Source organism: Montipora foliosa, chromosome 11, assembly GCF_036669935.1.
Source record: "Montipora foliosa isolate CH-2021 chromosome 11, ASM3666993v2, whole genome shotgun sequence".
Taxonomy (NCBI): Eukaryota; Metazoa; Cnidaria; class Anthozoa; order Scleractinia; family Acroporidae; genus Montipora; species Montipora foliosa.
Genome location: NC_090879.1, coordinates 28,961,473 through 28,984,998, shown reverse-complemented (window position 1 = coordinate 28,984,998; position 23,526 = coordinate 28,961,473). Strand labels below are relative to the sequence as shown.

General features: G+C 40.2%; 4 protein-coding genes across 6 annotated transcripts in view; 3 read left to right on the top strand and 1 right to left on the bottom strand.

Annotated features, from left to right (window-relative positions):
* LOC137976019 (uncharacterized) overlaps positions 1-1,704 on the bottom strand; it is a 31,198-nt gene extending 29,494 nt beyond the window's left edge. Inside the window, exons 1-2 of one of the 2 annotated variants that reach the window (XM_068823267.1) lie at positions 1,388-1,704; positions 23-69 (exon numbers count right to left, since the gene is read on the bottom strand). In XM_068823267.1, coding sequence (XP_068679368.1) covers positions 23-69; positions 1,388-1,481 — 141 coding nt within the window. In that variant the 5' untranslated portion in view covers positions 1,482-1,704. The remainder of the gene's footprint in view (positions 1-22; positions 70-1,387) is intronic. The other variant, XM_068823268.1, reaches the window with a different exon arrangement.
* A 1,271-nt stretch (positions 1,705-2,975) lies between these two features.
* Positions 2,976-13,452, top strand: LOC137976093 (tyrosinase-like). Its single transcript, XM_068823365.1, has 6 exons — positions 2,976-3,098; positions 4,755-4,814; positions 4,903-5,038; positions 6,354-6,582; positions 8,325-8,460; positions 9,441-13,452. Exons 2-6 carry the CDS (start codon positions 4,769-4,771, stop codon positions 10,103-10,105), a joined length of 1,212 nt encoding a protein of 403 aa, XP_068679466.1. The 5' UTR covers positions 2,976-3,098; positions 4,755-4,768; the 3' UTR covers positions 10,106-13,452.
* A 1,759-nt stretch (positions 13,453-15,211) lies between these two features.
* LOC137976094 (uncharacterized) lies at positions 15,212-17,561 on the top strand. Of its 2 annotated transcripts, none has more exons than XM_068823367.1 (3): positions 15,212-15,400; positions 16,026-16,341; positions 17,184-17,561. In XM_068823367.1, the coding sequence occupies exons 1-3, from the start codon at positions 15,301-15,303 to the stop codon at positions 17,440-17,442; spliced, it is 675 nt and encodes a 224-aa protein (XP_068679468.1). In that variant the 5' UTR covers positions 15,212-15,300; the 3' UTR covers positions 17,443-17,561. The 2 variants fall into 2 exon arrangements, with proteins under 2 accessions (XP_068679468.1, XP_068679467.1); XM_068823366.1 differs by having other exon boundaries at positions 15,212-15,460.
* A 1,348-nt stretch (positions 17,562-18,909) lies between these two features.
* On the top strand, positions 18,910-23,228 carry LOC137976867 (uncharacterized). The gene is made up of 4 exons (XM_068824203.1): positions 18,910-18,931; positions 19,085-19,116; positions 19,819-19,954; positions 22,020-23,228. Exons 1-4 carry the CDS (start codon positions 18,910-18,912, stop codon positions 22,682-22,684), a joined length of 855 nt encoding a protein of 284 aa, XP_068680304.1. The 3' UTR covers positions 22,685-23,228.
* Positions 23,229-23,526: the final 298 nt, after the last annotated feature.

Below are 23,526 nucleotides of genomic sequence, written 5' to 3'. Positions count from 1 at the left end.
AAAATACTAAATGTAAACTTGCCTTTGTTTTCGGTGTACTGTGAAATAAATTACTGGAAGAGCTGTAACCTAAATTGGAAGAGAAAGAAGGTCATCATTGCTTTTTACTAGTGTGGTCAAAACCCGATATTCTTAGAATTTATCGTGTAGTAGGATTATCTTTAAATTTAAAGGAAAAATGTTTCTAACATGTGAAAGGCTTTTCCTGTTGCCTGGTAAAAAAACCAATCAGGTTTGTTGAGATGACTATAACACAACAATGAAAGCAAAGCTACCACAGTACAATTTCATGGATGAGTGCGGCTTTTATCATAACTGAATTGAGAGCAATAGAGAAGATAATTCTGTTTACCTACATTCTTTTTTATATTCAAATGCACCAATCACTGAAACAAAAGAATCCCCTGTTTTGCCTGTTAGGCACATCAATATCAACAGCGACCCCAACAAGTGAAGAAATGACTATTTATAAATGTTATTATCAGTGATGATTCGGAATACTCGAAACTACTGACAGAGCGCTCAGAGTGCATTTGAACCATTTAGTACAGTCAGGCCTAATGCTCCCACACCAGTCCCCAGCACTCTATATATACATATATACCTCCTGCATGCAATTATAAAGGGAAGATAATTGTTTACAAACATTGCTTTTGTTATTCAAATGTGCCAACCACAGGAACAAAAGACCCTTTGTTTCGACAGCCAGTGAGGCTCTGGTTGGCACATGAATGACAATCGGTGACGTCAACGATATCTTCCCTATAACTTGAGCAGTTTAATTATCTTAAAATCAGAAGAACAAAGCTTCCACTCGTTTTAGGAGCACTCTAATTTTTTTTTTGGAGCATCCCCTAGTTAACACCGATAAATACATCGCTCTATTGGACAGTGTATAGTAATTGCATTAAATTCACCGGGCACTGTACATTTTGCATGCAGCCTCAACAGTCACGCATGCACAAAAATTATAGTCTTTCGACTGGCCAGGTGGAAATAATTTAAATTTCGTAACTCTGACTAATTCAAAAGAAACTTGAAAGTGTTTGCTGTCAATCGGTATAAACAAAGTGGACTATTTCAACTCTTTACAGTAACTGTTCCACTTCGAATAGGTCTTCAATGTTTAATATAATCTAACTTTAAGTTGTTTATTGTTTCACATTAAACAGAGTTTGAAACACAAAGAAGCTTGTTTGGAAACACCTGCTTTACGCAATTTGCAGAGTGAATCATAACAAATTAAAAAGCTCTCTTATTCCACTTAAAATAATCTATACGATTATAGGATAATCCAGATAAAGGGAGTATAAACTTCAGCACTGTAGGTCCACCTACAGCGTTATGGGATCGCATATGTTTGCACCAAAACACGCAACATTCTCACCTTTTTCTCGATCTGAGGGAAGTTGAACTCGTTTTTTTCCGGCCAATTCACCGCTGTATCCTTTCACTGGCAGAGATCCACCAAATCGCTCCATTGATCGAATATACTTTAAGTGTTCGATTAGCAACAAAGTTCGTTCTAATTCAATTACGACAGTTCCAAAGAGAACGAAAGGAAATTTTCAAAATAGTAGGGAAAAAATTTCTTCCAATGCTTGAAAACACACGTTCTTCCTTCGGTTCGTTCTATCTAAGTTACAGCCTGAGAAAACCCACAAAAGAAAAATCACCTCCACGAAAAAGTCAAATCGAATTTCGTTACTACAGACGCTACAAAAACGGAAACTTGCGCGCGTGAAAGACGCTCCATCATGCGCATGCGTTTGTTATTTTTCGAAGAAAGCTGCTGGTTCAACTTTTAAGGTGCAGGTGGCTCAAGCCAGTTTCAACACTTTCAAGAGACCTTGTTAGTAAATTGTCACTATAATAATTAATCACCTAACAGCAATGTTATACCATGTGAAATATCAATTATTGCTGAACAAGATGCAACGAACTCGGTCGGTGAGCTCATTTTTTTTTTATCGCGAAAAAATGATCAGCAGGCCAAGATGAAACTCTCTGCAAGGTTTCAAAAAATTATGTGGAGCGGATTCAGAGCTACCTTTGCTTGATAAAAGGGCCAGCATTGGTTTGTGACAGCGGAAAGTCCGAGCTTTAAAATGGCGGCTGCGAAAAAGCCCAGCGAAATAGTTTAGCAGAAACTGAACAGCTTCTCAGAGCAGGATTCGAGGAGAGAAAGTATTAAAGTAATATTATTTTTTATAATAACACGGGTGACAAATTACCCCTTAATTTTGGAGCGAAATTTCAGCGTTAATTTATAATTTCACATGTGAAATTACAATGTTGCTATGGCAACTTTTCATATAGTGCTAAAATGGCGTCCAGGTTTGAAAGTTAAGGAGTAATTTGTCACCCATGTTATTAATAGCAAATCAAATGGTATACCCGTGAAATTAGGGAATATTACACTTGCATTTTGTCCAAAATCAAATAATTTTCCGCGCCTAAAGGCTCGGGAAATTATTTGAATTTGGACAAAACGCGCGTGGAATTATTCCCTAATTTCACGCGTCACCATTTGATTACCCATAGAGATAAAATCGCTTGGAAATTTTGTTGTCAATTTAAGCTCTCTCAAAACATTTATTGAACGCTAAAGCAAAGTGACAATTGATAATTTTCTAAGAAAATATTCAAGTTTGATAAGTTGTTTTGCTAAGCTGGAAAACGTCATTAAGTGTTTTCTTACTTTGTTGATCACAATGAAATCCTGGTGTTTGGCAAATTTTAGCCTTCAGATGCACCAGAATGCATCCTAGAGTACTTAAATTTTCAAAATTTCCTGGGGGAGCATGAAACAAAACGTTTTGTTCTTCTTATCTAAAATCTAAGACTGAGTTAACCCGCCCACGCGAAACCAGGATCTTTTCAACTTTCTAAGAGTGACGTGCATTCTTTTGCCTCAGCCAATGAGCTTTAAATTTAAGGTAAATGTTAACATTAACATTCCAATTACGAAGCGAGGTTAAAAATCACTTGTCACAGTGTTAGAGGCAACTTTTAATTGAGAAAGCGGTCGTAAAGAGTTTCCGAGAAGAAGAAAGAGGTTGAGTTTCGTGGCGAGGTGTTCAGTCTCAATTTGCAAAGTAAGTACCTTGCCTTTGTTCCGTTTGTAACCGTTCCTCTACAAACGCTTCTAGTCAGTCAAATAGTTAAGCTTGCCTTCGACATAAGCTGGAAACCTTGCAATACATATTCCGTTTTTAGTAATAAAGTGTCAACACTGATTTACCATCCAGGCCGGTCTTAGCAAACTCCGTTACAGAAAACCTTTTTGCTTTTTATCGTAAAACCACCTCATGTCTCTCCTAGAGAAGAGTTTCTGAGTCAAAAGTATGAAAGTAAGAAAGAGCACTATTGGAATGCCGGGTTTAACTTTACGCTACCAGATCATTAAATTTAACTCAAAATTCACGAATATTTTGCTGTCAGTTTGTTTGTTTTAGCGTATACTTTTGTGACATGATGCTTGATTAATTTGAAAGCCGAAATGTAACTGGTCAATGTTGCCATGTGAACTTTAAAGTTATAAACTCCGAGGCTTGAGTTCCATGTTTTAAGTGTAGAGAGTTATATGCACTTTCTTCATTACTTGAAGTTCATTCTTTGCCAATTATCTTCAAAGCAAGAGCATCATGCTGACGTCTTAAAAAGGCTTTATTGTGCTTGTTTGACTTGAGATGATTATCATAATGAAGGCCATTTACGTCCGCCCAGAGCCACCCAGGGAATAGCTTCAACAAACATTTGTTCGGAAACCAAAGACCAACCTCGCCTAAGATATTGGAAACTCGTTCCTTTAATAAGGTAAACATATCAATCCAATTTTGGATGAAAAACGGTCAGCTATAGACGGTGTCCGTAGTGACAAAATGAAACAATGAATTTCGAATTTAGTGGCAAAGACGGAATGCGAAGATGGTGTCCGAACTTTTTACTAATCTAATTGGACGGCCGCGTTCTTCAAGTTACTGCACGTATTTTTCCATGATTGGCAAGAGGGCCATGCATAAATTGAAGTGGATAAAACAAGGATTCTTTCCAGCCCTGATTTGGATATTTATTTCTCAAGCTAGGTCTTTGAATCAAGCAACAGAAATGAACTTAGCAAACCGCAAAGTCGAATACGTGGGCCTAAGTGTTCCACGGAAATTTCAAAAACTTTTCAGGCACGAAAAGACATTTACGAAACTGCCATTCACTTGCTTTAATAATCTAGTGGATAAGTGGCTATCCAGAGTATAAAATATACTTCGCGTTAAACATCAACCAAGATTTTCTCACCCATCTTTTAATTTTAACTAGATGTATGTATATTCACAGTTACGAGGGCGAATACTGCGATCTTTGCAGGGATTGAAACTGACGGATATTGAACTTTTCCACCGGATCGATTAAGTCATCCGGCGGCCTTTGAACAAGTAGGGCCTGTTCTATGAGGTAACAGAGAGTAAAAGGATTGTAGAATTTGATGACTTATTAGTTAAGACCTCGCTTTTCTTAAGATACAGAGGGATCTGGGCATGCACCCGAAAAAGGCCCTAAAAGGTTCGGGATTTTCGGGAAACTGCGCCCCCTTTTCCCACTAAACTGACAAGTCACAGCCCGCGTACGATTTTTCCTTCGATCTTTGCGGTGCCATTTAGCCTGACTAGAATCGGTTTACCGTGAAAAACTGAAGAAACAAAAATGACTGAGGTTTTTGCAAGCATTTTCTCTGATTGGAGCCGTTTATTTTTCAGGTCCGCGGAAAGACATGAAGTTTATGATCCTGCTGTTCCTTCATTTGACATTGGCATTGGGTAATTATACGTCGGAGTGATCATACCTCTGATCTGTGTGATAAGTGTTTCATATTATGCTATTAATTTGTATTGCAATTTTACCCAGTAACACTTTCGCGTTCCTGCAAAGAAGGCTCCACAGTAAGTGATCATCCAGGTCAGCGGCGTGTGTGTCGTGGCGGGAAACTGAGTGCTCCATGCCGCGTGCGGAGGGAATGGAGCGGGATGCTTCCTGGAGAAAGGTGAATGAACTTTCCTTATGTCACGTTTCGTATCAGCTTTGTTCACCTCATTATTTATATCTTTAAATTTGAAATGTCACGATAGCAAAGTGCTCGTTTGGTCGATAGAGAAAGCTTCATAGGGAAAGGATAATTATTTAGAAAGCCTGGTTCGCGCTAACGACGTAAACCAGGAGCCTCTGCCCCATACAAGCCCTATGAGTCAACCTTTGCTCGTATCTTTCTACTTTTAGATCGCCACGAGTTCTTCGGCTCAGCACTCACTGTTTTAAATGGCCAATCAGAACAAAGTGAATGTCTAACGAAGACAAAAATAGGAAAAACCATGTATGCAAATTGTGCGATTTGATGTAAATTGATGTAAATGTGAGTCTCCTGCTGAAGTGCTGGTTCTAAACATAGAAAGATACAAGCAAAGGTTGACTCAAGGATATAGTGCATATAGAGGCTCCTACTTATAAGCTCGTGCGTAAACTTAAGCATGAGCAATTTTCGCAGACGACCTTTAACCTGTCGTTAGTTTCTTTTGTTCTGAGAAGAACAAGTACTGCTTCCGTACGTTGTTTGTGTGTATGCTTGAGTTGCTGGAGAGAACACATTGTTGTCCCCAGAGTCCGTTTTTCTTTAGGTCAGCACCAAGATCACGGACTTAGGCCAGGGCCAATTTATGCGCAGTCGCAGTCAAAGTCCATTTCTGTAACTAGTCACTACTTGCACAGTCCCATAATACACCTCTATTACCCCCCAAGACTTTTACATTACCATTGTTTGCAATTTCTCCTGGGACATGAAAATGTCCCAAGAGAAGTCGAAAACAATGCCTATGCAGATTTTTGGGGGGTAAAAGAGGTGTATTATGGGATTTGTGCAAGTAGTGAATTGGCAATGCAATCACTGTTGTTCCCAATTTATGAGTCTGCGTAGACGAGCCAGAAGTGCGTGATTGGCGGACTTCCTGCTTTGGAATTGGCAAGGGTCCGTGTTCTTGGTGCTGACCAAAAGAAAAGCGGGCTCTTGGAACGAAATCGGAGAGAATAAGGCAACAACTCAATCTATTTAAAAATCACAAAATTAACAAATGCTATTTTCGAAGAAACATTTGCCCTCATAGGCCTAGTGGCAATCTCTTTAAATTTATTCTCACCAAGCACAATCTAATTTGAATAATCTGCGATAACGAGCTGGACGTAAAAGTCTGACGACAAAGACAGAGATCGGATGTGTTCGCTCGGGACATGTTTTGAATCTTAGTAAGAAAGACAGTTTCGACCATAAATGGAAGCTTATCACATACTGCTTTTAATTAATCTGCCAGGTATCGTTTCACTAGCACACTGAAAAAAGCATCCGCACGGGCTGACTACAGAAGCCTGGTCAAGAAACATACAAATGAGTTTGACAACATTCATAACAAAAAACAGTTTCTTGCTTGGCATCGCTGGTACCTGCTGCAGATGGAGAATACTTTACGTAAAGTGGACCCAATTGTGACCGTTCCATACTGGGACTGGAGTTTATGGTCTGGAGCACCTTGGCTGGACCAGGTAATAAACACTTGTGACGACAATAGATTCGCCACAATAAGGTGGGACACTTTACGACAAATACATGACAAACAACTTTAGCGCCAAAGCCGGTGCTCTTCTTCAAAGGGCCACTGTGACCAAAACATTAGTTTTTATTTTTATTTGGATTTCAAAACAATGTGTTTTTGACCAAGTTTTTAGCCTTGATTTCAAAACAGACACCTGTTTAGTTTAACCAGAATTTTCCTGTTTAATTTTCCGCCATTACTAACTCTAAAATCTTGAGAGAGCTGGATCGAGGAGAAAATGACGTCAAAGACTGAATAGTTTAAGAATGCAATGCGTGTGGACGCGGCTGAATTAATATGCAGCACTGGAGTTTGAGGCTTTCAGACTTTAAAACTCGTGTTTTGCATATATAATAAGCTGCGTTTACAAGCTGAAATTTTAAGCTAGTAAGTAAATGACGTCATTTTTTCCTAGACCCAACTCTCTGAGGTCGGCAGTCAGTATTGAACGGGCGTAACTGCGGACCGTGAAGTCAAAAACTTACACTCAAAGTAAACAACCTTTGAATAAAAATCATAGCTAAAGGTTTGCCAGTCAAGTGTTAAATAATCACACTTTCAAAATCTGAAGAAAAAAGGAAGTAATTTTTTTTTAATCATAGTAGCGCTTTAAGCCTAAGCACTTGTTAATAATTAGTTATTAGGGAGCTTAATTGAGCACGCGACAAGAACTTTAACCGGAAGAGAATCGAACATTGTCAGGACAGTAGTCTCTCCAAGATTTTTAAATTAATCGTCTCTAAAAAAGAAAAGATATGTAGCAGTGCAAATGTGGTAGTGTCAAGGCAAGTTAAAAAGAAAAAACCCAAAACGTCGCAAGCCCCTATTAATGAACTTCAGTGAAACATTTTATAAACTTGTTGCATCTACGCCTCGTCAGTCTAACGCAAAGTCTACCCTTGCCTTTCCGGATGTACGCCTCGGTTGTTAAACTGACACGGATTCACAGGAGAAACAAGCTATAAGTAGGCCGGTCTGCAAAATACGGTTACAAAACTGCACTGATCGATGTTCTGTTCTCCTTGATCATCGGGCAGTGTCTCCACAGTAAGGAACCTAGTTCCAGAGTACACAGAAATGGGTTTCTCAACTGGGTTCATGTGATAAATTGACCACCGTAGAGAAAATTTGAAAGTTTACGTTTCGAGAGTTAGGCCTTCGTTAGTTCAATTCGTTCTGACGAAGGGCAAATTTCTCTACAGTGATCAATTAGGCTTTTATAGATTGTGCTAGGAAAAGTAGCATATTGTGCTACTAGCAGTGCCAATTTTTTGCCCAAATTATGCTCAAACTATGCTCATTCTTTCAAATTATGCCACTTTTCTTAACTGACCGTCACCCAAGCCGCCGCAATTATTCCTTATGCAAAATGAGCGAAACAAGTCCAAAAAATGTATTACGATCGTGTAGCAAAACTTTTTTGGTTTTTTTTTTTTGACTTTTTGCCTCGTTCTCAACTCAGTCATGCGCAGCGAACTAAGTTGTTTGTAGACAATATGTCACACAACATGTTGTCACACAGCAATCTGCTCATATACTGTCATGTTTACGTATCGCTACCTTGATATTTGAGTTGGCTAATGTGTCACACAACATGTCACACAACAAACTGCTCAAATCCTGTCACGTTTACAGATCGCTACATTCATGTTTGAGTTGGGTAACAGGGCCTTTAAATTAATTCTTTTGCAGATTATGAGTGTCTGGAGCGACGCAGCATGGGGCCTCGGAAGCAATGGTGGTAGAGACGGCTGTGTGTACAGCGGACCATTTAGTAAACACACTTGGAAACTTACAAATGGCGACTGCTTAAAGCGAAATTTTAATGGTAATATAGACACATTCTCGGTAAAGTCTATCATTTTGGCGAGCTTATCTCATATTCATATTCTGCCAAAACTTTGAGTCGATTTGGCAATAAGGAGCTCCGAGCGATTCTCTGTTGTAATTAAGATTGTGTCATGCATCTGAACAAGAAAGTGTGCCGTTGATACGTGATACGTTTTGACGAATCAGAGGCAAATATCACTAATAAAAACGGCGTCCAAGTAAAATTGTGGCCATGAGGAGAATACTCCCGAAATCAGTGTAAATTTCATGAATATGGTCAACCTCGTTCTCAGGCTCTCTCTCTTTTCCTCCCCTGTCGTCGAGAAAGGGACAAGAGACAAGGGAGGAAAAGAGAGAGCCTGGGAACGAGGTAGGAATATCGTGAGAGAATACCCCGCCAAATATGACAGAAAATCTAGGGACTTGAAAGACAGGAGTAAAAAGGCGAATGCATGGAAAGAAGTGGCGTTAAGAGCAAATTTCGAGGGCGCAGTACAACACTATGGCAAAAACCTACTGTTAACCAGCGCCTTCTTTTATTTTCGCACCCTTTTTCATGATGTCTCGAGACCAAGTTGCATAAATCAATCAAGGGTATGGAAAACACAATCGCAAAAAGAGACAGTGTTTGCGATCAAGCGATCTCAAACTGTTTGCGACCGTTTGCGACATTGTTACGTGCACATGGCAAACTGGCTTAAACCGCAGAAACATTACGTTATCCAAGACCAAGCATTCCCATGTCTCTCGCATGCACATCAGGCTTGCTAGAAAATTGTTATAACCTTCCGAGACAAACCTAAAAGAACAGCGCAAATAATCCTTAACGTAACGTTATTTCTAGTTGTCCAAGATCTCACAAAAAAGGGATGATGCTTGAAAACAAGTCACCGGAATTAAGATATCGCTACCCACAGGCCAGCCCAAGTCACAGACAATAGACTTTCTCGTTGAAGCATTTTGCTTTCTATTTTCCAGGTAATCCACCAGATTGCATATCGATTCACAAAGGCCTTCGCACCCCATATTACAAGTTCACCCAGTTCGAGTCGACACTCCGTGAAACCTTACACAACAGTATGCATTGCAGAATTGGCGGAAGAGTCGGGACCATGTGTAGTAAGTTGTCAGCTAATGCCCCAGAATTCCTCTTGCACCATGGTTTCGTGGATAAAATTTGGTCTGACTGGCAAAAGAAAGGGACATCTTACAAAAACGCTTATTTCAAAGGAAGCATTAACCTGTATGGAATCGCCCCAAGGTTAAGACCTCACAATTTAAGCGATCTTTCCAAGCAGCCTGGAGATGTATGCGTGATTTACGAAGATCCGCACCATGACAATTACAAGCTTTGCCACAACAGCTTAGCCAGTTTGTCCATAGCCGAGATAGATGCAATCCCCAGGCGAAAGTTTACTCGGGTTAGCAATCTAGAGTTCGATTTGTTTATGGTGAAGAAGAAGGAAAAAGCGAAAGTGGATGAAGAGATGCGCAGGTTGGAACCAAAGAATGTTTTGCCCACGAGTACGAAGTTTAACTGGCAAGATCGAAAACTTGGCTTCAGAGTAGAGGACGTGAAGGAAGCGATTGAGAAGAAACGAAAGAAGAAACGAGAGGAAGAGAAAAACAAATTAAATGATTAGTTTTTCCCACTAGAGTAGTTTTCAAATGACTGTCGAAAGTAATTACGCGATTGCAATTGATACGCTTAGTGATTGGTTTAAAAATCTCGCCCCAGTGTATCAACCAATGGCAAAGCCGAAAACCAAAACCAATAGCGACTTGCACGCGCGATTTTTCCCGCGCTTTGAGCAAGTTACATGGAATTTCTACGAATTTGGATTGGTTCATTACGCTGTTTGCACCTGCTGTGATTGGTTGAAGTAATTACTTTGGTGTTTGTTTTACGACACTCCATTGAAAACCGCTCCACGATATGCGAATTTTAGAATCATGATTGGGATAAGTCATGCTTTATGATTCATGATTAGTTAAAGCATTTCAGAATGACGTAACCAAGTTTGTTTTGTGGCAAAATTGTTATCAACCTTTCTTCTTTTACATGTAGTGAACATTAATTACTTATTTTCTTTGTTAAACTATAAAACCGTTTAAGTGTTTTGAAGGCCCAGACAATGGATTATTGAAGAGATTTCAAAGTCACCAAATTTGCCTGTTTGAAGAACCCCGAAGCCCCAAGAAATTAAGGCAAGTAACGTCTATTTTGTTGTTTGTTTTTGTTTTTTTGTGTTTTTTCATGCGAAGCTTAATGTAAAGCCTATGTTTCGAAAATAAGGCTCGCGTGTTAGAACCGAAGTAAGCTGGTTATTTAACCGAGCGTGTTTTTACACCGAGATTCGGTCGCCACATTGGATGGGTGGAAGACCTGGGACGAGTGATAAAGCGAGGGGTAGGGGCTCCCCACCCCCCTCCCCCCCAGCCCGTCATTTTGTCACCCGGCCCAGACCTATCCCACGCGCTTCCAATATGGCGTCTGATACGTTTGTCGCGGCAACAGCAACATCTACCGCCTACAAGCGGGCAGGCTAAAATAATGGCTGTAGAGTGGAAAGAGTCAAGTAGACCTAGTAGTATCTCTTTTGCCTTGATTTAATCTGAATACATCCTAAAAACGTGGATCAAACTCAGCCTGGTTATAGAATTCACTCTTTCAAAGGGCTAAAGCTCGAAACGCCAGTTCGCAAACTGATCTTTCTTACGGTAGCTTACCTTCATCAGCTCCGAATGATAAGTTGGTGTGTCACTCCTTAACCGACGCATCCCCACTGTGTCGCTTTCATAAGTCCAACCTCGTTCCCAGGGTCTCTCGTTACAAAGGAGGCAGAGAAGAGAGACCCTGGGAATGAGGTTGCCATCATACTTTCTATTAGGCAGATTCCGTTTCGACTTAATTAGCAATACGAATTTGCTTTTGTATTAAGGCGTTACACATGACAGATCTTTAGCTTCAACCAACCATTATAGCGTTATTTTTGTAGGAGAACTATCTGTACGTACTCAAATGTAAGTTATGTCGGTGTGATAGACAATGTGGAGTAGCAGCAGTAACTTTTTGATGTTTGGTTCCTGTCATACTGTCAGTTGTGTTAGCATAGTAAGATCGTATTGTAAGTAATGCAATGTAAATATCTGTCCAACGTAACGTAATGTCCATTTAATTTTTTTTTTTAATCCGTCTACTTTTAGACGCATATTGAAGCTAAAGTAGAAAGACACCGCAAAAACGGTTCAAGAAAACATATGCGATGCCTGAAAAGTCGAAGAAACCCTTCTTGTTGAAACTTTGAGTTTCACTAAACTCTCTGAACAGACTAAAATCAGTGAGATTATCCACGAATTTGCTTCACCTCAAAGCGCATTTCTTGGGAGCGCAACCCAGCGAAATTTCAACTGAAATTCACAGAAACGGCGATAGGCTGTTGCAAAACAGAAACTGACCTTAAATCAGAACGAAGGTATAATTGATAGACGTGATATAGTAAGAGCTCTTTATACTTCTGTACAACGCTTTTAATCACTGATAATGAGTCTTCTAATAATGAGATTTGCTAAACTGAACCAACAGGTAGAGGGGGATGATTTCCTCCATATGTAATGATGCCATATCGAAACCCAAAAAACTGACTCTTCGAAGAATGTCCATGTAAGTCCGAATTATCACTGCATATTGGGACTCGGCTGCAACGGAATTGTTTACTGACAATGAAATAGAAAAAAATGACAAAATTACCAGTTTTCATGCGATTGCATGATTCGCTTTAGAGACCCTTCACCGTGATTGTGAAACAACCTTATGGTGGAGTTATTGAGAGGTTTCGAATAAAAATGTGTTAATAACATTGTTAAATACGCGCGTCAGATCTCCAGGTTCCGGAGACAAATCAGCAAAAGATCATTTAACCGAGCACAATAGACGGTTGGCTTTCCGAACGGGCGAAAACAGGAATACCCTGACCGGGAGAAAAACTTTTGGGGCAGAGTGAAGAACCAGACAATCCTGCTCAGTTGCCACGACAGACCGACTAATAACTGGAACTGAGTTGTGCTCTGCAAAAATACTGTTTGGGTTGGAGACTGAGGAAGCTTTTCATTATGGCAGGAAAACACGTCATTGATTAGAAGCATATTAAACCGGGATATTTATCTGCTTCTAAGTAACGAGGTCAGGAAATGAAAAAATATTTTTCATATAACAGCAAATGGACTCATTCGAGTCCAAATAGAGCAATGTCCAGGTAAGATCATTTTGTACGTAGTGACTTCGATGAATCAACAAATGAAGAAATATACTCTTAACCCAGATGTATGAAAAAAATGTGAACTATACAGAATCCTCGTAAAAAAGAGCTTTTAAACTTTCTCCCAAATGCATTAAAATGGAAATTTGTCATATACAATTACGCGCAAAAAGATACCAATATCCTATTTTCAATCGGGAGAAATGTAGCTTGCGTGTATGTTTCGCGCGCGCCCAATTTTCCCCTCTCCCTTTCCCCCTTCCAGCGCCTGCCACGTAGGCTAGGAGAAATGTTCCACTTTACTAAAAATTAAGGCGACGGGATAGAACGGTGAAATGATCGGGCTTTCGGTTAGAATAAAGTGATAATTATTCAAAATTGAAATGCTGATCAATGAAATAGTATGTCCTAAGATTTCGGGATTTAGATGCTCGATTTTCCAGATGTTATTCACTGTATTCAGTTACAGCAAAACAAATCTCCAGGTCAACCTAAAGTGCGTTTACAGATACAGTACTGTAATTGCACTTCGGCTTATATGTTTCGTTTTAGACATGAAATTTCCTCGGGGTCCCACTTTGTCTCATTGAGTGACTTGGCGGCTTAAACTCACCGAGGAAAAATTGGGATTAGACTGATTAAAAAACATAAAAGCAGCCAATTACTTAAAAATAATGTAAATTATAGTTTTCACTGAAGAAATTTTTTGATAGATTGGATTTTGAAAAAGTTGGCTAACGCTTTCAAGTTGGGACACAGTAATTCCGTAAATCCCCAAGAGTTTGGCGTGGACAGCTCATCCATTTAATATTTTCAGCCGAATAGGTCGCAGCTACTAAGATCCAAGTTCAAGAAAATTAGTTCCTGAGTACTTTCGTAGCAGTATTGCCTCTTTAAAATTCTCATTGACTTGTGCTCCAGATTTAGTTTAAGCATGGAAACTTTATATTCCAAGGAAAAAATGCATGAAATAGATCATTTTTTGTTTGAAGCATAGACGTGATGGTCCGAGACCCGAAGTTGAGCAGGAGGCAAACTTGCTACCGCTGAGTTGGTATTTTTCGACAACGGTAAACGTTAGGGTGCCACATGCGTTTCAGCACTTTGAACACAAAATCGTTCTCGCATCAGTCGGCTGTTTATTAATTCAAATATGCGTACTCACAGTGAAACATGTTAGACTCACTTAGACGTATATATGAAGTTCATGTCATTGGCTGAGCAATTCAAATATGGAGACGTCAACTTGTTTGAATGTGGAACAATAGGACCCTCACGAAAGCCCGAAGGTGACGCCATCGAACACCCCAAATGAAAAGACATGCACACACACTCCTACACGTGCCCTTTACATTTCGATACATTTCTTTGTCATTGAAGAGATTTTACTGGAGATCGCGTTTTCGGTAAACGCAGGCGAACGCCAGGCTAAAATTTTGCGTTTTGCCAAAAGCAAAAAGGTTTGTTCGATATTTTTCAGTTTCTTCGCTAGAGGTAACTGTCATTTTTTCAATAAAAAGAGACAACCTTAATTTCGTTTGACGTTTTACTTCATTAAAGTTAACGCGATGCCGTATCTCCACATTCTCATTCTAACAACAATTTGAAATAACCGACTTTCTAGTCCTTTAATTTGGAGAAGGTTTGCGAATGACGATAAGTTTTTCAGTTCTCCCTCTAAATTTCTGCCATATTTACGTGAAAAATTGCTAAGCATCGACTTAATCAAATAATTGATTCAACTAGTGAGAATGGGCCTTTTTCGATATATTAAAATTCAGGTTGATAGCGAGTCAGTGAGGACAAAGACAAAGGAAAAATGGACGATATGTAAATATTTTTCACATTAATTCCCACTTGTTTCTATCGTCTCTGTCCTCATTTCCTCACTTTTAAGCTGAATATTTAATATATCGAAAATGGCCTATTCAATGAACTTGTGTCTCGATCGGAAAGACTCCCTCGTAGACTTTGAAAGCTCCACACTGTATTTGTTTGTTTTCAATGTTTGTTAGAATATCTCAACTGGTCGATCATTTCGCCAATATCAGTGAATTTTCTGACAATGAAGAATTCACGATCAAGGTTTGATAACAAACACAAAAATTTCTAAGGAACCCCAACCAAACAGTTCTTTGCCGGACTAAAATCTCCGACGAAGAAAACTAGAAGACGAGCTAGTTATCGACTTTATTTGTGACTTGCTCTCTGGACTAATTTCCTCGAAGCTTAACTCTCATTCTCGTACTTTCGAACTTTGTCACTGTGAACATGGTCCAGTGGTGAAAGCGTCGATCGATTTGAATTGAGCACTCCAACTGCAATAATTTACATTTCTACATTTGTCGGCAGTGACTCCTCAATTACTTGACGGAAGCTAGTCGATGATTCATCAAAACATCCCAAAACATGTTCGAAAGCTAAAAACACGTTAGATTGCTCAAGTGTGTCAACTGATTAAATCATCGTACGTAGAAATGATATTATCGATGAGCTCGAGTCCTCTTCATCAGTTGGCAAGTGGCCTTCATAGAGTACAAAGCTAAAACAAGATATCACCAGCATTCTCCTCAGCGAAAATGAAGTTTGTCGCAGTGAGCGTCCTTGTGTCGTTCTTCTTGATGGCGAACGTGGATGCTGCTTCAGTCAGCCTGTCCAGCAACGAACTAACCCTCAATGGTAACGCTAATATTCGCTTTTTCGGACCTAGAGAGGAAATTTGGAACGGTTTAGCTAACGGTAAAAACTTTATGATTTTCGTTTTGGTGTCTCCTTTTCATGCATCGAGTAGTACAAAAGCCGACAAGATGAAAGATTTCGTTTAATCTGGCTTTGTTTTATTATTTCCTGATTGGCCAAATGAATCTCGCGCCCGTTCCTACGGCACCAATCAAATTGCTCAGGGTGGTTGCGTCAATTTCGGATTGGTTAATTTGATTAATCAATACTGATTAGCTTAGAGCGGTTTTCAAGTGAGTGTCGTAAAACCAAAACCAAAGTAATTACTTTGGCCAATCAAAAAGGACGGAGACAATCCGGCAAACCAATCAAAACTTGAAGTAATTACACGTAGCCGACACAAAGCGCGGGAAAATGTGCACGCGCAAGCCACGATTAGTTTTGGTTTCACTTTTGATTGGTTGAAAAAGTGGCGCAAGAACTTTGAACCAATCACTGAGTGAAGTAATCATAAACCAAAGTAATTGGCTAATGACTTTCGACACTCAATTGAAAACCGCTCTAAATAAATTACTTGGTTTTTGTGTTATTGACGGTATTTTTTTTGTCATATATTGTTTTAAAGGACATCGATTCCCGATAATCAACAGCGGTGATACCATTGCTTTGCGGTCGGCTTACCCGTCTGGCTCTTATCAAAAATACTGGCTTTACTGTATCACCTCCTACTGCGTCTTTACTACTTGCCCTGGTACTGTCATGACATCGTCGAAATGGTCCTCCTGTACAAGCCATATGAAGTTTAAGATCCACGCTATGAATAAAATGGACGGTCAGCCAATCAACAGCGGCGATACCGTGTCAATCAGCTCCACAGGCTATGGCTCAAACTACCGGCTTAGATGCAGTACCTCTACCAGCTACAAATGTCGCTTTGTATCGTAAGCGTAAAATTGCAGTTAAGCTATGTCACGCGTGACCAGCATCCACACTGAGACTGAAATCAGCATTCGAATTCCGATATTTGAATGGAATCTTCAAGATTTTTCTGAAAGTTGCTGCCAGCAATGCTCAATAACTGAATAATAATTCATCAAACGCTTGAAATAGTTTTTACTTTTCAAAGACCTTTTATTTTATAATAAAAGGAAAGTTCATAGCTAACTGACTATTTGCGATATATCAAGGAAATATCTAAAGGAAGTTCAAAACTATTTGAATATTCAGTTCGAACTTCAAAATTACTGCAGGTCACTCGTGACATAGCTTGACTGTAATACCTTAATCAAGGGGGTGACTTACGAATTTTAGACCTTTTTTGATGTTTTGTTGGAAATACTGAAAACCTAAGAGATTTTGATGATTTTTGCGGGTTCTTCTTTTTTGGCTATCGGTTTTTATTTTCAGGCAATTGCGAATCCTCATCAAGTAACCATATCAAGTAAACGTTGCCTACTAAGTTCAAGTTGTTAAACTGACAAACCTCTTCCACTTCCCTAATAAGCCGGTGCCTCCCCTTTTTACTTTTCAACATGCAAGATTTTCAACTTAAATCTGATGATTTTTCTCAACCGCTCTCATCTTTTCCACATGGTGGCAGTAATTTGAAATGGACCGAAAATAGGACTAATTATCTATAAACTCTGACGTCTGAGCCTGCTAAAACTGCTAAAAATACGATTTGGATAGAGGAAATTAAGTGCTGCTACTTAGTTTTAATGACTATCCAGTGTTGTCAGTGATTAAAATCTTGAGTTTGTTTGCCTGTGTTTTATGTTTTCAGGACAACCTCTTCCTTCAAAGGAAACAGTTGGCTGAACTACTACTACGCCGTCTTCCAGATCTTCTCCAGGAATGCAGTCGATGGTACTCCCGTGCAATATGGGGACATCGTGGGCTTCAAATACCCCTACGGGGGTAGTAGTTATTGGCTGTATAGGTATAGTTCTTACTTTTACGCCAGGAGCTGCAGCTCTACCAGCAAGTATTCGTGTGCAGCTCAGAACACTGTCTCAGGCTTCAAGATCTTCAAGAAGCTGTGAAACGGTTCCACGTGCAAATATGACATGGCAGAAAGTACCAAGAGGACTCTACTCATTACATTTTTATGAGCTGTCAAGTAAACGTTGCTCAATAAAAAATAATAAGCTTTAAAACAAGAGTCAAAAATGTTTGCTGTAGAACTGCGGGAAAAACAAACCCTTGCATACGAGATGAGCGAAATTCGGAAATGCATAGCGCATGTTAAAGATTGAGGGTGGGGTAGCCTGCAAGGAGAATCTTCCCTTGATAATGGCGCGCGGTCGAAATATAGAGGCTTGGTTACTTGTTTCTAGGGCTGTCCACAAGTTGCTCATAAATGCTTGAAAAGTTGCTCCAATTTTCTCAAAAGGTTGCTCAAAAGTTGCTCAAAAGTTGCCTGAAAATCCAAAGTTGCTCAGAAGTTGCTTTTTTGTATTTTGAGGCTCAGTAATTATCAACTAAAATGAAGATGTTCATAAAGAATTTTCACTTTGTATAGATGCCAGATACATATTGCATATTGATTTCATTATAACTGTGTGTAAGTTTAAGTTTTACATTGCTATCTTCTCTCAACCCACATCCCAAAATCTTCATTGCCTTCCTTATATTACAATTATTACTAGACTTATAATCACATGATGGTATTCAAACAGAACAAACGTTGCTAATATGCTTATTTGATACATAAAGTATCTCTGACGTACATGACTCATTTGCTATATAAAAACATATCCTTGGAATATTTATAAGTTCCCGAGTCCATTAAGCGTCTTTGCGGATGTAGTACAGAGCACTTTCTCTGGGTGGTCACTGCATGATAGGGATGTTTTGCACCCCCTGTTATTTGTCCCCTACAAACTGATATAAATCCAGCTATTATGCACGCTTATTGTCATTGTAACGTAACATGACTGATGCCTCTACTGTTTCTTCTAATGCTGCATCTCGCTGCTCGCTAAATGATTTTTGCAGCAGACTAAACACTCGTTCAGCTGATGCTGAACTAGGTTGCACTAGAAAGATCTTTTTGACTGCAGCAGACTAATTTGGAAGAGCAATGCCATGTGTGGCCGACCACTGAACTTTTCCTTCTTCTGTTTCAATTACTGCACCATCAGCCATGGCCAGATAGTTGGGGAGCTTTTCCACAAGCTGTACAACTTGTGCATCAGTACGTAATGAAACTAAAATGCTTCAGTTCGTGAACTGAGGCTGCAGTTGGCTGTAGCGCTTGCACTTGCATTGGGCAGCATAAGCGTGCACCCTGAAATGCACGGACTGTATCATGGAATTGCACGCTGAATTTCTGCTGGTAAAAGTGGAAACCCGGGTTGATGCATGCCTTTGCTTGAGCAACCAACTGGTTGTACAACACAATATTTCCACCTGCATGTTCATGAGCTTTGGCCTCAGTGTTGGGATATGATTCAATAGCTATTGCATGGGCTATAATGCTGACAAACGCTCATAATAGCTAAATACTAATGGACCATCCCCTTCAAGATGGTAAGTTGCCTTAAAAAAGTGCTTGCCAGCGTCAATCATAGCAGCAAGTCTCTAGCAGTGACTGGGTCATCAAAAAACTCCAACAGGCCTGCGCGAAACTTTTTTGGTGCCACAAGCTCCTCTTTTATTGCATTTTGTATTCTTTGTCTTAAGGCAACGGTCGCTGGCTATATTTGCTTGTTCTGGTATGGTCTGTCGTTTCCCCCACAGAGCTGTAAGTTATCGAGCGTGACGAGAGGCGTACCTGGCGCCATTATGCAAACTTGCAAATGAGAGGTACTGGGACCAACACCATCTAGCAACTTCCGGGTCCCGTCATCTCGTGCCAGACTCCTAGCGAGGCCCTCCCTCCGTTACTAAACCGTGAATGTGCTAAAACATCTAACAAAAATGGTGTCGAGCTTATCAATATAATTATACCAATTATATACTACCAGTGCAACTTCTTAAAAATCACCAAAAAATAAACTAGTTTCCTTACATTATGCCAAAAATTATGCTAGCACAATCTATAAAGGCCTATGGTCAATTTACCGCATTAATCCAGTTGATAAACCCATTTCTGTGTTCCATTTCCCAACCGACGCAGCAGCACCATAGCTTCTTTACAAACTAAATTATCCTTCCAGGATGGTTGACTTTTTGCCTCGTTCTCAACTCAGTCACTCGCATCGAACTGAGTAGTCTATAGACAATGTGTCACACAACATGTTGTCACACAGCAATCTGCTCAAATCCTGTCACGTTTACGTATGGCTACATTCATGTTTGAGTTGGTTAATGTGTCACACAACATGTCACACAGCAATCTGCACAAATCCTGTCACGTTTACAGATCGCTGCGTTCATGTTTAAGTTGGCTAACAGGGCCTTTAATTCTTTTGCAGATTATCAGTGTCTGGAGCGACGCAGCATGGGGCCTCGGAAGCAATGGCGGTAGAGACGGCTGTGTGTACAGCGGACCATTTAGAAAACACACTTGGAAACTTACAAATGGCGACTGCTTAAAGCGAAATTTTAATGGTAATATAGACACATTCTCGGTAAAATCTATCATTTTGGCGAGCTTATCCCATATTCATATTCCGCCATAACTTTAAGTCGATTCGGCAATAAGGAGGTCCGCGCGCTTCTCTGTTGAAATTAAGATTGTGTCATGCATCTGAACAAGAAAGTGTGCCGTTGCGTTAATAACTAAATTTCGGGGGCAAGCAGGGCGAACGTTTCCTATCATGGTCAGTGATATTTTTGCGTGCATCAAAAATCGAGATTTTCGGGAAGAACCCACTCGTCCTGCATAGCCTTTTCATTCGCTGAATACCACTGACATACCACGTTGGCGCTTAAGGCAGCGTTTACACTAACGCGGTTTCATTTGTAACCACATCGATTTCGATGCGGTTACACTTTCTGTTTACACGACACCGATCGAGACTGTTATCAAAACCGTGTCGATTTGAAACCGGTGCCAAAAGTGGAGCGTTTTCAAAACGATGCAGTTTCATTTGTCGAGTAAACAGCGAAACCACATCGATTTGAATACGGTTACTACTTTGACGCGAAATTTGCATTGTTCAATTCAAAATAGTGAATGAAGGACGTAGTGCAGCGCTCGCTTATACCATCACGACTTCAATTTTCTGGCGAAAACGGTTCCATGTAAACACTTCTAAACCGCATCGATTTTGACGCGGTTTCGAAGTCATGAAACCGTGTCGATGTGAAACCGCGTTCGTGTAAACGCTGCCTCAAACTTAGTTTCCATATGCGCGTAACTCCGTCGCAAACAATCGCGAACACCTTCCGATAGCTAGGTTAGATTGACCAGCCGTTCTGTGCGCCTGCGTTCCTCCGCGCACACCACGGCTGGATCACTGATCCCGCCAATTGTATTTTCCAACAATCAGAAAGTCGCCTGCCTGCCAAGTACAAAATACAATTGGCTGAATACAAAATACAAATGCGACGGGTGCTACGTCACGAGCAAACGACGCTGACCAGTGATCCAGCCGTTCGTTGGCAGGAGGAAGTCAACCGCACTCCCAACACCGCTGGAAAACGATCTAATCCCGATAGCTTGATCGCAAACAAATGAAAACACCTTTTAAATTCACCCCCGACCAACCTCTGATGATCGCCTATGATCGCAAACAAGACGCAAGAGATAAAGAATGTTTTATCTTAACGTCGTGTTTGCGACAATTAGCAACGCAAAAGCGAGGAAGCAACGATTTGAAACACAAACGTAAACTATTTCCAATTGTTTGCGATCAATCGGCGATAGTTTTTATGCGCGTGATACGAGGCAAATATAATTACTGAAAACGTCGTCCAAGTACAATTGTGGCCATGAGGAGGATACTCCCCAAATCAGTGTAAATTTCATGAATATCCGGCGTCAACCTCGTGTCCAGGCTCTCTCTCTTTGTTCCTCCCTTGTCGTCGAGAAAGGGACAAGAAGGAAAAGAGAGAGAGCCAGGCAACGAGGTTGGAAGATCGTAAAAGAAAACACGCCATATATGACAGAAAATCTAGGGACTTGAAAGACAGGAGTAAGAACGCGGATACATGGAAAGAAGTGGCGTCAAAAGCAAAATTGGAGGGCGCAGTACCGTAAACACTATCGCAAAAACCTTCTGTTAACCAGCGCCTTCTTTTATTTTCGCACCCTTTTTCATCATGTCTCGAGACCAAGTTGCGTAAATCAATCATGCGTATTGGAAACACAATCGCAAAAAGTGACAGTGTTTCCGATCAAGCGATCTCAAACTGTTTGCGACATTGTTACGTGCATATGGCAAACAGGCTTAAACCGCAAAAACATTACGTTATCCAACACCAAGCATTCCCATGTCTCTCGCATGCACATCAGGCTTGCTAGAAAATTATTATAACCTTCCGAGACAAACCTAAAAGAACAGCGCAAATAATCTTTAACGTAACGTTATTTCTAGTTGTCCAAGATCTCACAAAAAAGGGATGATGCTTGAAAACAAGTCACCGAAATTAAGATATCGCTACCCACAGGCCAGCCCAAGTCACAGACAATAACCTTTCTCGTTGAAACATTTTGATTTCCATTTTCCAGGTAATCCACCAGATTGCATATCGATTCACAAAGGCCTTCGCACCCCATATTACAGGTTCACCCAGTTCGAGTCGACACTCCGTGACAACTTACACAACAGTTTGCATTGCAGAATTGGTGGAAGAGGCGGGACCATGTGTAGTAAATTGTCAGCTAATGCCCCAGAATTCCTCTTGCACCATGGTTTCGTGGATAAAATTTGGTCTGGCTGGCAAAAGAAAGGGACATCTTACAAAAACGCTTACTTCAAAGGAAGAATTAACCTGTATGTAATCTCCCCAAGGTTAAGACCTCACAATTTAAGTGATCTTTCCAAGCAGCCTGGAGGTGTATGCGTGATTTACGAAGACCCGCACCATGAAAATTATACGCTTTGCCACAACAGTTTAGCAAGTTTGTCCATAGCTGAGATAGATGCAATCCCCAGGCGAAAGTTTACTCGGGTTAGCAATCTAGAGTTCGATTTGTTTATGGTGAAGAAGAGGGAAAAAGCGAAAGTGGATGAAGAGATGCGCAGGTTGGAACCAAAGAATGTTTTGCCCACGAGTATGAAGTTTAACTGGCAAGATCGAAAAATTGGCTCCAGAGTAAAGGACGTGAAGGAAGCGATTGAGAAGAAGCGAAAGAAGAAACGAGAGGAAGAGAAAAACAAATTAAATGATTAGTTTTTCCCACTAGAGTAGTTTTCAAATGCTGTCGAAAGTAATTACGCGATTGCAATTGATACGCTTAGTGATTGGTTTAAAAATCTCGTGCCAATTTATCAACCATTGAAAAGGAAAACCAAAACCAATAGCGACTTGCACGCGCGATTTTTCCCGCGCTTTGAGCAAGTTACATGGAATTTCTACGAATTTGGATTGGTTCATTGCGCTGTTTACATCTCCCGTGATTGGTTGAAGTAATTACTTTGGTATTTGTTTTACGACACTCCATTGAAAACCGCTCCACGATATGCGAATTTTAAAATCATGATTGGGATAAGCCATGCTTTATGATTCATGATTAGTTAAAGCATTTCAGAATGATGTAACCAAGTTGTTTTGTGGCAAAAAATTGCTATCATAATCAACCTTTCTTCTTTTACATGTAATAAACATTAATTAATTATTTTCTTCGTAAACTATAAAACCGTTTAAGTGTTTTAAAGGCCCAGACAATGGATTATTGAAGAGATTTCAAAGTCACCAAATTTGCCCGTTTGAAGAACCCCGAAGCCCTAAGAAAGTGAATTAACGTCAACTTTGTTGTTTGTTTTTGTTTTTTTGTGTTTTTTCATGCGAAGCTTAATTTAGAGCCTATGTTTCGAAAATAACGCTCGCGTGTTGGAACCGAAGTAAGCCGGTTATATAACCAAGCGTGTTTTTACACCGAGATTCGGTCGCCACATTGGATGGGTGGAAGACCTGGGACGAGTGATAAAGCGAGGGGTAGGGGCTCCCCACCCCCCCCCCCCCCTAAGCCCGTCATTTTGTCACCCGGCCCAGACCTATCCCACGCGCTTCCA

Excerpts from the sequence above, each read along its gene's own strand:
- LOC137976093 (XM_068823365.1), top strand. The coding sequence starts at position 4,769 with ATGAAGTTTATGATCCTGCTGTTCCTTCATTTGACATTGGCATTGG. Across the intron at positions 5,039-6,353 it reads GGGATGCTTCCTGGAGAAAG|GTATCGTTTCACTAGCACAC; the intron begins GTGAATGAACTT and ends TTAATCTGCCAG. Across the intron at positions 8,461-9,440 it reads CTTAAAGCGAAATTTTAATG|GTAATCCACCAGATTGCATA; the intron begins GTAATATAGACA and ends TCTATTTTCCAG.
- LOC137976094 (XM_068823366.1), top strand. The coding sequence starts at position 15,301 with ATGAAGTTTGTCGCAGTGAGCGTCCTTGTGTCGTTCTTCTTGATGGCG. Across the intron at positions 15,461-16,025 it reads TTGGAACGGTTTAGCTAACG|GACATCGATTCCCGATAATC; the intron begins GTAAAAACTTTA and ends ATTGTTTTAAAG. Across the intron at positions 16,342-17,183 it reads TACAAATGTCGCTTTGTATC|GACAACCTCTTCCTTCAAAG; the intron begins GTAAGCGTAAAA and ends TTATGTTTTCAG.
- LOC137976867 (XM_068824203.1), top strand. The coding sequence starts at position 18,910 with ATGGACCATCCCCTTCAAGATG. Across the intron at positions 18,932-19,084 it reads GGACCATCCCCTTCAAGATG|GCAACGGTCGCTGGCTATAT; the intron begins GTAAGTTGCCTT and ends CTTTGTCTTAAG. Across the intron at positions 19,955-22,019 it reads CTTAAAGCGAAATTTTAATG|GTAATCCACCAGATTGCATA; the intron begins GTAATATAGACA and ends TCCATTTTCCAG.